Below are 13267 nucleotides of genomic sequence, written 5' to 3'. Positions count from 1 at the left end.
TGAGACATAATCCCTCCAGCGGAGGTCTGCCCCGGGGCCTTTTACCGGCTGGGCATGCCCGGAACACCTCACCAGCGAGGTGTCCGGGAGGCATCCGGACTAGATGCCCGAGCCACTTCAACTCAACTCAAATTCATTGAATGTACTAATAATAATAAGTATTGTAATATAAGAGGACGAAGGAGACAGATAGAGAGTTGTTCATCATTCTGTGTGCATTCTATGACAAATAAACCACCCATTCACACATAATAAGGATGATGAAAAGATTCCCAGGCCGGAATATGTCTATAGTGTCCCAACTCCAAAAGAACCACTATCCATTCTTCACAGAAGCACCAGTGTGTGGTTGCTTTGAGTACTCAAATCCACAGAGTAGTTTGTGAGAGCACTGTTTGTACTTACAGTAACTGAGACAGTGTATGAAAACCGGGTCGTACGAAAATCAAGGTTCCACTGTATACTCATACTACATTTTACAAACGTACTTACACTACATAAGTCATTAACCTTATGGTGTTTGCTTTACTTTCTTTGCAGAGACAGTGCAAGAAGAACAGGTTGATTATATTCTAATAGATTGCATTCTATTGAAGTTGTATTTTGTTTTGGTGTACTGTTTTTGTTTTTTATTTGTACCTTCAATTTTTGTCATCTGAGAGATTATTATTATTATTTTGGTGACTAAAAAAAACATTGTTTTGTCGTCTTGGACTGTTTTTCTGCCCTTGTTTCACACCAAGAACAGCACGTTTGTGCCTGTGCTCAAAGGGTATTACCAAACATATAGTACATAGTTTGTGTTTTATTTTCATTTTATTTAGTATTTATTCCATGTGACATCAGAGAGGTGAAGCTCAACCAAAAGCACATTTCGTGACTCCTCTTCTCCTCACATAACTGATTATCTGTCTTAACTGTTGTAAGTGATTAATTTGACTAACATTTTAAATCTTGAAGGTTGGACATGATGAGCCCAATGCAAGACAGGCCTGGGTCAAACCAGGGTAAGTCATACTTACGAGGGGACATTGCGGTTCTTTTCCATCATTTTAAGTAGAATTTCCATGAAATTGCAAAAGATATGTCTGTATTGATTAATGCAGTATGACAATAGTTATACAAAGTTATGACAAATAATAAATTGTGACATTTTTGTGTGTAAACAGCGATGGACCGGGACTTTATGGAATTGACAGCATGCCAGACCTTCGTAAAAAGAAGCCTATCGCTTTGGTTAGCGATGTGGTCAGTACCAGATTTATATTTCTGTTTTATGTGTATTGTGTATGTGACACTTTCTACAAATCTGCAGGGATTTTTACAAGGATCTTTTATTCTAAATATATTTTGAGTCATGGGTGAAATGGAAAATCCATGGTTGTAATTGTTGCAGTATTGAGGTATTGGGATGATAAAATAAATCTTGGTATCTTGATTGATGATTTAATCCCGGTTATTGAGGGGAAAAAAGGTCCCAAAAACTTGAAACAAATATCATTAGTTGAATTAGAGTAGCTCTGATAATTACTGTAATTGCATTCTGTAAAATGATTTGCAGTGGAAGTCCTGATTGATGTACTGTTTGCAAAATAAATATGCACAAACTATTTGCGACACAGATAATATTGACGAAGTACAGGAACAACAAGTGTTATCTTTTGTGTCTGCTGCCATCATGCTTGTTAATTCACATGGCAAGTGCCTTGAACGCCTTCTGTTTTGCTTCTGACACAAACTAACTGCAAAGCAAGAAGCCAGAGTACAGTTATCGTGCCAAATTACACCATGTAAATAAATATATAAAAACTAAACAGCAGGTTGGGAGAACTTGTCATATCTTTATCTGTTCCAATTATTGTTGTTCATGTGCTTCTGTTTGGGAGACTGTCACATTAGTCAGCTCTATTATTGACTTTGCTTTTTGGTTATTATTAGATTATCAACAATTGGAGACATATATGAAATCAAGGTGCTAATTGTTCTCTCCCTCCTTTCTTAAACCCCAAACTATTCTCCACAACTCTCTTGAATGCGTTCTCTCTGCCTGGTCAGGCTATGGTAAGTTATTGGAATCCAGTGAAATATCAAGTTGGATAAACAAAACACGACTTGCCTCAAGCTATAATATCTGCAGCATTTTTTTCTCTTTAATTGGAGTAGACAGTAAAACATTTGCATGCCCCCTCTTGGTCATAAGCATCCCTCCTTCTTGATTGTTATTATTTAAAGATATCAACAAATCCTCTCATATTGGCATAGATTTTCTCAAAATGTGAGAAATTGAAATTGAACAAACTAACACTTGTGTGGCTTTTTGTTTTATATATCCAACTTAACCCATTATCATAATCCTTTCCTTAATAGTTGCTTGAAACTAATAATCCTCATATTGGTTTTCCGACTATCCCCTTGGGAAAATGACAGCCCTATTAACCTTCCTCCTAACTCACCACACTGGCCTCCATTTTAGTAAGATCACAGAGTTTCGCTTGGCTGTGGGTTATTTATATATTTATGAATGTAATCAAGTCTTAAGTATCATAACCTTTTTCCTGTTGCCTGTCCTTCAGTCCCTTGTGCAAGCCAGGAAAGCAGGTATCACATCTGCCATGGCTGCACGATCTTCTATCAGGGATGAGGAGCTGGTGAGTTGCTTGTTGTTATAATAAACCTATAGAACCTCAGCTTTACTAAATGTTGAAGTTAATAATATTGTACTTTCACACCCTAACTTGATCCAAACAGAAAAACCATGTGTACAAGAAGACGCTTCAAGCTCTGATCTACCCTATATCGTGCACCACACCACACAACTTTGAGGTGTGGACTGCCACAACACCCACATACTGTTACGAGTGTGAAGGATTGTTGTGGGGCATTGCACGACAAGGCGTCCGATGTTCAGAGTGTGGTGTTAAGTGTCATGAGAAGTGTCAAGAATTACTGAACGCTGACTGTCTGCAACGTGAGTACACAGTTTGCTTTTTGATCTATCTATGTCAATATGAACAGCATGGACATATTCATACGAAAATGGCACTCGGGGATGATTTTTAGTTGTAAGAACTTGAAAGAGTCACCAATTATTTCATGATTAGGTGCTGCGGAGAAGAGTTCAAAACATGGAGCTGAAGACCGAACACAGAATATCATCATGGCAATGAAGGACAGGATGAAGATCAGGGAAAGGAACAAACCAGAAATCTTTGACCTGATCAGGGAAGTCTTCATCATTAGCAAAACTGTCCATTCGCAGCAGATGAAGGCCATCAAACAAAGTGTGCTGGATGGTACCTCTAAGTGGTCTGCCAAGATCACCATCACAGGTATCCTCTTTGTTTAAGGTTAAAAGCATTCACAGGAACTTAATTATCATATTCACTCCTTATGTATTTTTTCCTCCAATGTTGTAGTTGTTTGTGCCCAAGGACTTCAGGCAAAGGACAAGACCGGTTCAAGTGATCCGTATGTCACGGTGCAGGTCGGCAAGACAAAGAAGAGAACCAAAACTATTTATGGCAACCTCAACCCAGTGTGGGAGGAGAAGTATCACTTGTAAGTCACCATTATTATTTGTAATTCAGATGAAATTTGAATTATCAAAGCTTTTTTTGTAATATACTCTACATTTATTTTGTGTTTTTTTTTGATAGCGAATGCCACAATTCGTCAGACAGAATTAAAGTGCGTGTGTGGGATGAAGATGATGACATCAAGTCAAGGGTGAAGCAGCGCCTTAAGAGGGAATCTGATGATTTCCTTGGCCAGAGTATTATTGAAGTGCGAACCCTGAGCGGAGAGATGGATGTCTGGTACAACCTGGGTCAGTATGTTTACATGCGCATTAGAAGAGAGATGTAATATTGTTTTATTTATTGGTGCATTTTAGCTGGCAAGTACTTGTAACCAAATGAACAGAGGGCAATTTGGTCAATGCCAGACCAGTTTTGCATGACTTTTGTCAGCGCCACATATGGAAAGCTGTAACTATGTTTCCACCATAGGGTTACAGTATACTGGAGTCATACCTTTGCAGTATGGTACTAGTGGCAAAACAATTACCAACACGATACTGTAGCAGGGTTTCCCATTCACGGTGGCAGCTTACACGGTGGCATTTTGACCACCAGAGAAATAATTTAGTAACATATGTGTAACATATTGGGACTATTTGTATAACTCAATTGTTATGACTCTGTATTGTAGTTTACATTGTAATCCTGCTTCTTAACACAACTCCTACACGGCCGCCCCTGCACCCTGCCTATTAAGTCAAGCAAAGTGCATCAGTGGCTGTGTTGCTCCATGATCACATTATATCATTACACATGTACACAGCTGACTTGGTTGTGCATTGTAACACATCTGTGATATATTCAATGTACAAAGACGTGTTCATTAGCTTTAAAATCAGAGCACAATAACATGGAGCGGAGTCATCACCAAGAATGCTTTTTAATCCTGTGCATGTCATAAGGTGCACGCACACGGCACACCCATCGACACACAAACACTGATATTTCTGTAATGGTCAATTATGCAAATGAGAAAATCATGTGATCTGCAGGCTCCTCCACAACATTTAGTTAGACTGCATAGTTCCTCCGAATACTCAATACTATACCTATTTTTTTCCAGACTTTTGCCTCAATTTTATTACATCAGTATGGGCCACCACTCCGCCAGGGTGCTACTTTCCATAAGTCAGTTGTTTGGACCTCATTGCACATGTCTCAGTTGCCCCGAGGGACCTTTTTATTCACCCAGGGTAGGATTGTCCCTCCAGGTCCACATTAATCTGCATTAAAAATGCTGCCCTAAGCTTATTTTATAAAATTTCAAGTCATTCCTGTTGTGCTCGCGGACAGTTTTGCTCATTTCAGAAAACCTCACTTCTAATCTGCTGTGTGATCCCTCTAGGAGTTGAAATGTTTTGCTAGGATGCGGCTCAAATTTTGTTGTTATTATAAAGGCAGGGCATTCTGGATCTGTCCCTTGTGCTGTTTTTGTAAGAAACATGATGTCTTTGGAAAAGTGATTGCCTCCCTGTCTTTTGACCTACATCTTCAACTGTCTTTTGTGCTTTAATTTTACTTTATTTCCCACTAAGAATTGGAGTTAGACTCCAGTGCTGTTAATTGTTTACCATAGTTTATGTACGAAATCATGGTTAATTGAACAGTTTAAGCAAATAAGGTCTAAGGTCTCCAAGTGGGAATGAAATGCACAGACCCTGAACCTGTCGGAATTGGATTATTTAGTACTAATTTCTCCCCTTTGAATTTAAAAATAGGGATAAACTGAGTGGTTAATACACTGGTACATTAAAAAAATTGTCTTTTCCTTTTCTCCATCATGTGCTACAACGTGCCCTGTTCCCCATTCCTCCATCTGCCCTCTCCTCATGTGTGATTATCAAGCAGCTCCAGTTAGAAAACGACTCTTCCACCGACATGTATGAATTACCCTTAATGGTGAGCCTGTCAGAGCAAATAGCAAGGGAGAATCGCCAGGCGCTCCGCCTCCAGAAAAGCTCCCACTCAAGTGTCTTGAGTGAACAGACACAGATCCATACAGCCCAGTGACACAGGCTTGTGCACTTTAGTTTGAGGGCTTCTATTAGTGCAGCCGACTCAACCCCTCCATCAGAGTAGGTGCAATGCTGAAAGACATCAGAGTGATAACCAGTGTTGCCCTGGAGCCTGGACTCAATACTGACTTTAGTCTGTCATAACAATTGTGTCACTGAGTTTGTGTTGAATTACAGAGAAGAGGACAGACAAGTCAGCAGTGTCAGGCGCCATCCGCCTCCAAATCAACGTGGAGATCAAGGGAGAGGAGAAAGTGGCTCCGTATCATGTGCAGTATACCTGTTTGCATGAGGTAATTTCCTCTTCTCGGCATCATTAGTTCAAACAAAATTTCCTGGAGCTATAATTCATGGGAATTATAGGAGTTAATTTTATTCCAATGGCGGCACGGCGGTCTAGTGGTTAGCGCGCAGACCTCACAGCTAGGAGACCAGGGTTCAATTCCACCCTCGGCCATCTCTGTGTGGAGTTTGCATGTTCTCCCCGTGCATGCGTGGGTTTTCTCTGGGTACTCCGGTTTCCTCCAACATTCCAAAAACATGTTAGGTTAATTGGCGACTCCAAATTGTCCATAGGTATGAATGTGAGTGTGAATGGTTGTTTGTCTATATGTGCCCTGTGATTGGCTGGCGACCAGTCCACGGTGTACCCCGCCTCTCACCCAAAGACAGCTGGGATAGGCTCCAGCACCCCCTGCGACCCTTGTAAGGAAAAGCGGTAGAAAATGAATGAATTAATGAATTTTATTCCAATGGCGGCACGGTGGTCTAGTGGTTAGCGCGCAGACCTTACAGCTAGGAGACCAGGGTTCAATTCCACCCTCGGCCATCTCTGTGTGGAGTTTGCATGTTCTCCCCGTGCATGTGTGGGTTTTCTCCGGGTACTCCGGTTTCCTCCCACATTCCAAAAACATGCTAGGTTAATTGGCGACTCCAAATTGTCCATAGGTATGAATGTGAGTGTGAATGGTTGTTTGTCTATATCTGCCCTGTGATTGGCTGGCGACCAGTCCAGGGTGTACCCCGCCTCTCACCCAAAGACAGCTGCTGGGATAGGCTCCAGCACCCCCTGCGACCCTCGTGAGGAAAAAGCGGTAGAAAATGAATGAATGAATGAATGAATTTTATTCCACATTTAATCAAAATAAGCAGGTTGTTCAGTGTGTTCAGTTGACCATATGGTACTACATAAAATATGAATAAATAGGGTTATCGCGAATAATCCAATTTGTCACTAATGGTGCAAATATTTATATCAACAAAGTTATTTTGTATTGTGTCCTTTTTTAAAGCAAGAAAGTTGAGTCCAATTTGCGTTGTCTCAACATGGCAACAACCATTCAGAGTACAATGACTTTAGACAAGTTTATCATCATCATCATCATTAATAAGAACATATGTTGGAATGCCCATCCCTAAAATGATGCATCACAAGTATCAGTAACCTTGGTGACTTTTAATTGATATTAACACATTTATTCCATTCCAGAACCTGTTCCACCACACCACAGATATCCAAGGACGGGGTGTGGTCAAAATCCCAGAAGCTCGTGGGGACGATGCGTGGAAAGTGTACTTTGACGACGTGCCACAAGACATAGTGGATGAGTTTGCCATGCGTTATGGAATTGAATCAATCTACCAGGCCATGACGTATGTTGGAGTTATTTTTCTGCTTTGTTGCACCTTACTAAATCTCATACTATGCTTTGTTTTCAGACCCTATTTTTATGTGTTTATTTATTTGAATATTTGGAATAATTCCAATTATTTTCAGGCAGAGGATGGTTTGTCTGCATGACATACCGTATCATGGCTCATGTATGTATCTGTTAGAAAAAACAACCGCCAGGTTGCTGATGGCTATGCTATGCACTATATCTTATGGATATAGTTTGGTTCAAACATGCTTCTTGAGAAGCTAACCTTGGAAACATTTTATCTATATATGTATATTATTAGTCAAAAACATATGTTCTAAGTTTCCTGTGTTTGCTTTTTACAGGCACTTTGCCTGTCTGTCGTCTAAGTACATGTATCCTGGGGTTCCTGCTGTGATGAGCACGTTGCTCGCCAACATCAATGCCTTCTACGCCCACACAACCGCCTCCACCAATGTGTCCGCCTCTGACCGCTTTGCTGCCTCCAATTTTGGGGTTTGTAATAACACTAACACGGAAGCCCTAACTCACTCTTCTTTTTCCTTTGTGTTTTTACACATAATTGGTTTTAGTACATATCTTTTTACAAAACCTGTCGCTGTCTCCTGTTCTCTACGACCTCTCCTCTACAGAAAGAACGATTTGTCAAGCTTTTAGACCAACTGCACAACTCTCTGCGCATTGACCTCTCTACGTACAGAGTAAGACCATTTATATTTTCTGCAATAACCCTCATAATTAAAAACAAACCAACCAAAATCAAAAACACTTTTCTTCTCTAGAACCACTTTCCTGCCAGTAACAAGGACCGCCTGCAGGATTTAAAATCCACTGTGGATCTTCTAACCAGCATTACATTCTTCAGGATGAAGGTAGTGAATAACACAATTGTCCCTTGTTGTCCCGACCATGATAAATTAATGTCCCCAATATAAGATTCAATGTTAATAAATTCAATATTTGGGTAGTTAGAGCACAGAAAACCTTCTGACTTATACAATACAATAGTTCAACATTATGAGAGCCCTGTAGAAATGATATAACACTGCTATAGTCACCTTTTCACGCAATTGTTTACACCAGCAAATTTAGAGGTAACTCGCAAACTAGCGAGCTAACTAGTTGGCCACAAATTTATTTCTTCTAAACTTCATGTCAGACATGACATCTTCATGACAGACTTAATGACTTCATGCAGTGTTAAGGTAATGTGATTTAAGGTAATGTCTCAATGTTTTGTGTCCTTACTGCTGCCTAGTGACCAAGATATTACATATCACTTGTATTTCAATATATTTTGACTAAAGGTCTACCAAAAAATGACGATCATTCATTAATCAATTAATTTCAGAAAAAAAAATGTGATATAGTGAGGGAGCAATAATTGAACTGCGATAATGCGAGGGACGATTTTATTTCATCTGACTTGGTCTTGTTGACCTTGTTGACTGGAACATGGTAATGGTGCAAATAGTGCTGATAATTCCATCTGGTGTTCAGGTCCAGGAGTTACAGTCTCCGCCCAGAGCCAGTCAGGTTGTGAGGGACTGTGTCAAGGCCTGTCTCAACTCCACATATGACTACATCTTCAACAACTGTAATGAACTCTACAGCCGACAGTACCAGCCTGTGGACAACGTGAGTTGCTCATAGTATTACTACTCTATGCGATACACACTTGTAGTTGCACTGATCATCAAATGGAATTCCTAATACAGAACAAGGAAGAACTATCTCTGGAGGACCAGGGTCCAAGCATCAAGAACTTGGACTTCTGGCCCAAACTCATTATGCTCATCGTCTCCATCATTGACGAGGACAGGAACTCCTATACACCTGTGTTGAACCAGTTAGTTTGTTTGCCTTTACTTATTATAAAATGGGGGGAATTCATGAAAAGCTTGAATCTATCTATCTTCAAGACTTGTATTGATACAGTATTGATGTGTTAAAATTGGGACGTCTATTTGAGCGTATTTCTTTTTATAGATTATAATAATTTCTTATTACTTTTCTTGCAGGTTTCCTCAAGAATTGAATGTAGGGAGGGTGTCGGCAGAGGTCATGTGGACGTTATTTGCACAAGACACAAAGTATGCTATGGACGGTAAGTGATGCTGGAGTTGATCATCCAAATTAACCTGTCTGGTTTATTATATCATGACACACATTTGCTTTCCTTCTGGGTAAATGTAATTTTCCATCACCTCATCTGAGGTACTACAAATCTCCCTGTGTTAAGACGTTATCACTAATAAGAGGACAGAAAGGAAGCAAGGGGAAGGAAAAGTTCACTTCTAGAAAAGATTTTACAACAATAAAGAATGGAGGAAAGATTAATTCTGCAGGCATTTAAAGGCTTATTATGTTTCCCAGGAGCGTCCTTCCACTTTTCTGTTACATAGTAATGCAGCACTGCTCCCCATAGGGTGCCAGCCATTATCCTGAGATAAATTCCCATTTGAACCATCACAGGAAAATATGTTTCAAATTAAAGCAACTTGAAATGGCTCTTCACAACTGATAATTTTTGTACATTCAAATATATTTCACTAGCAGGCAGTCCTTGTTTCACGACATTCCATGTTATGACATTATGTGGTTACGACGCACTTCCATATACTATTATTCATATGTACAAATAGAAAGAGAACTACTGTACTTACGTGTCGCACATTACCATCGCCATTAATTGAATGCTGACCAACATTGATTCCATGTTTGGAATCTTAAACTTAACTTACAATGCCGTTTTAGCAATGGAACCCATACATATACAAAAGACCATCTGTATATATTTTCATTTGCATACTTTAAACTATATTTGTGTCCTCGCCAGTACCAACAAACAAAAACATGTTGTGTGTCTTCTCCCTCCAGATCATGAGAAACACAGACTGTGTAAGAGCACTGACTACATGAACTTGCACTTTAAAGTGAAGTGGCTTTATAACGAATATGTCAAGGAGCTACCGAGCTTTAAGGATGTTGTTCCAGACTACCCATCGTAAGTAACCAAAAAGCTGATGGATTCATATCCATTCAAGGTTTTGGTGAGAGTTGGGGTAGGTAAAACATTTGTTTATTTGCTACAGATGGTTCCTACAGTTTGTGCTGCAGTGGTTGGATGAAAATGACGATGTATCCATGGAATTCATGCATGGAGCACTCGAAAGAGACAAAAAAGATGGAGTAAGCGTGATGTCGTTTTCACACATAGAACATCCAAAACATTAATGAAAACTTACAGATGCACTTTATTAAAATCACTCCAAATATTTGTGTTTCAGTTCCAGCAAACATCTGAGCATGCTCTGTTCTCATGCTCTGTGGTGGACATCTTTACCCAGCTTAACCAGAGCTTTGAGATCATCAAGAAACTGGAATGCCCTGACTCAAATGTCATGGCACAGTACAGTCGCCGCTTCTCCAAGGTAGCCCCTGTGTAACTACACCACGGTATATTGTGGCACACCTATGATATATATATGATATATAATTGTGCTGTCTAATCAGGATCTTGATATGCCACATCTCTGAGGTGGATGTATTATGAATTACAAATACTCATTAACAGATTTAGACGGATTAGTGAACAATATTTGAGAGAGAGACACTGTTGGGAACATAGAAAAAGCTAATGAAAAATGGGAGCAAAAAAGTGTGTTGTGATTATAAAAATGTAAAAATATGTTTTTCATATTGAAAGAGTTAGTAGTAGTTAGCAGTAGTTTGTGTTTTGGGATTCCTTCCTTGCATGAAGGAGAATATGAAGTGAATATGTGGGAATTATTTTATTCCCTCAATCTGTAATGATACAGCTGAATATACCCCTGTGTACCTATGGTGAGAGATTATATTAGCACTTAAAGCACTTATAAGCACTTACAATTTGATTTGTATTGTGTGTATGTCCTTTTAATGCTCCTTTTTTCCCCTTATCTTTCTAGACCATTGCCAAAGTACTGTTAGAGTACAGTACCATTCTTACCAAGAGTTTTCCTTCTTACATTGACAAGGAGAAGATTGTAAGTGGCCATCTTCGGGAATTTTTGACATCGTATTAACTGTAATCTCAACACATCATCACTTGTGTATTCTTGCATACAGCCCTGTGTCCTCATGAATAATGTGCAGCAGTTGCGGATTCTCCTGGAGAAGATGTTTGAGTGCATGGGTGCCCAACAGGTAATTTTGAACAGCCTGGATATAAAATGTAGATATTCAAATGTGGTTTTTTGTATGTATCAGATTGGTATGTATAGTACTGGTGAGGTAGCAATCAATGTGATGGTGTCACTGATTGATAGCATTGCTGCTTATCTATACTGACCCTGTTCTTATCAGACTAGAAGATTTTGAGACTTAGTGACATCATATTCTCCGTATTCTCGCACCTCCCCTTTATCCCACTTAGATGTTTTAGTAAGTGCAATAACTAGTCGCCTTTGTTGAGCTTAGTTTAAATTTCAAGACGTGTGTTCACATTTAAAGCAACATGAGTTGGTGGAGGAGGAAGAGGAGGAAGCAGAAGAGGAGGAGGTAGGGTTCCATCACTATCAGACCTGAATTCATGCTGAATTAATATGCAGTGGATCCCCGCATATTTGAGGCTCAGCTTTCACCACCCTGCCTATGTGCAGATTTTTAATCAATTTTTTTTTATTCATGGGAAAAAACATTTTTGTTCTCCCTCCATAATTAGGCACTTTATTAGTAGAAAAGCCATCTCATTTGTCCTACGTTGGTAAAGCTTGAGCTGGGTCAGAGGTAAACTTCAATTTGCTTGAGGAGGTGTTCTTCATATGCAGTGAATCAGCTTGATATTTACACCCGTACATGCACGTCACAAACCACCAGGAGCTTATTAATCCAAATGCCTACTTCACATAGCTGTACCATATGTACTATGCGAGGATTGAAAAAGACGCTTACCCACTATAATGCAGGTACATGCAAAATAATACTATTTTATACAAATGATTAACCCGCAAGGCATGCTGGGAAGCATAGGCGCACATTTCAACAACAGAAAGTTACTCACCATGGTTTTTGGGTTATAAAATAATAATAATAGTAATAATAATAATAATAAGAGTGTCGATATAGACATTTTTATGGCATCTCAATTGTTTTATTAATTCGTTTTTTATTATTATTCATGTGTGAGAATGCAACAGTAACAAATAGCAGGGATCTACTGTACAAATATCACAGAGGTTTAATTAGCTCTGTATCCATACTTTGCGTGGCTTGGACAGCAGGTGGCAACTGGGAATGAGGAAGCAGTGAGTCTGGTGGGTACTGTGGGTTGTAGAAGAGTATTTTTTAGTGTTGATTAGACTAAACAGTAGCCAATTTAGATCAGTTTGTTACTAGTATAGCCATCTCCCATTATTAGATTATGTCCACACTGAACCCATGTGCAGTACAAGTCACATGACCTTTAATGTAATCCCTTCATCCATCACAAGAAGTCGTATGAGAGAAACGTTTGTTTTGTAGGATTTAGTTGTTTTTTGTAGTTTATGTCAAGATGAACTCATACTATTCCTGCTTTACAAATATAAGGATTTGTTTTGGTGGTGTGAAAAAGTGTTTTCCCTTTCCTGATTTTTTTTTTTTTTTTGTACACTTAAATACTTCAGCTCATCAATGAGCAGATTTTGTGGTTCCATTTATCATATAAAGTCTGTCAGGTCCTGAAACATCAAAACTGCCCCAGACCATCACACTACCACCACCGTATATTACTGTTGGTTACTTTTACACCACAGGAAGGGGGCGAACACTTTTTCACATTAGTGTAGATGGTATGGTCAGTGTTGTGGAGTGGTATATAATTGAGATGATATTTTGCCCCTTTTAAAGGTCTTTCAGTACGGACTTCATATTTTGTTGTTTAGGTTTATGTTGTGCAATTTCTAGACTTGTCTCTAACTGAAATGATTGGGTCATTAATGTTATTTATTATTTTCCTCATTATTCAGGCTTTCACCATTATTTTTTTTTA

At 39.2% G+C, this 13267-nt stretch overlaps 1 protein-coding gene across 23 annotated transcripts in view; it reads left to right on the top strand.

Annotated features, from left to right (window-relative positions):
* The window catches only part of LOC131106493 (protein unc-13 homolog B-like), a 56052-nt gene that overhangs the window by 34987 nt on the left and 7798 nt on the right, over positions 1-13267 (top strand). For 15 of the 23 annotated variants that reach the window (XM_058055800.1, XM_058055683.1, XM_058055750.1 and 12 more), the window contains 20 exons: positions 961-1007; positions 1170-1248; positions 2574-2648; positions 2749-2968; positions 3102-3329; positions 3417-3558; positions 3657-3826; positions 5771-5886; positions 7083-7246; positions 7599-7749; positions 7887-7955; positions 8037-8126; positions 8755-8892; positions 8973-9103; positions 9276-9361; positions 10135-10261; positions 10350-10446; positions 10545-10688; positions 11205-11282; positions 11365-11442. In XM_058055800.1, coding sequence (XP_057911783.1) covers positions 961-1007; positions 1170-1248; positions 2574-2648; positions 2749-2968; positions 3102-3329; positions 3417-3558; positions 3657-3826; positions 5771-5886; positions 7083-7246; positions 7599-7749; positions 7887-7955; positions 8037-8126; positions 8755-8892; positions 8973-9103; positions 9276-9361; positions 10135-10261; positions 10350-10446; positions 10545-10688; positions 11205-11282; positions 11365-11442 — 2430 coding nt within the window. Of the gene's footprint in view, positions 1-960; positions 1008-1169; positions 1249-2573; positions 2649-2748; positions 2969-3101; positions 3330-3416; positions 3559-3656; positions 3827-5770; positions 5887-7082; positions 7247-7598; positions 7750-7886; positions 7956-8036; positions 8127-8754; positions 8893-8972; positions 9104-9275; positions 9362-10134; positions 10262-10349; positions 10447-10544; positions 10689-11204; positions 11283-11364; positions 11443-11748; positions 11797-12515; positions 12552-13267 lie in introns of all 23 variants that reach the window. The other 8 variants (XM_058055693.1, XM_058055631.1, XM_058055677.1 and 5 more) reach the window with 5 other exon arrangements.

This window comes from Doryrhamphus excisus, chromosome 2, assembly GCF_030265055.1.
Source record: "Doryrhamphus excisus isolate RoL2022-K1 chromosome 2, RoL_Dexc_1.0, whole genome shotgun sequence".
Lineage (NCBI taxonomy): Eukaryota > Metazoa > Chordata > Actinopteri > Syngnathiformes > Syngnathidae > Doryrhamphus > Doryrhamphus excisus.
The sequence above is the reverse complement of the archived record's forward strand: the minus strand, read 5'-3'. Positions and strand labels throughout refer to the sequence as shown.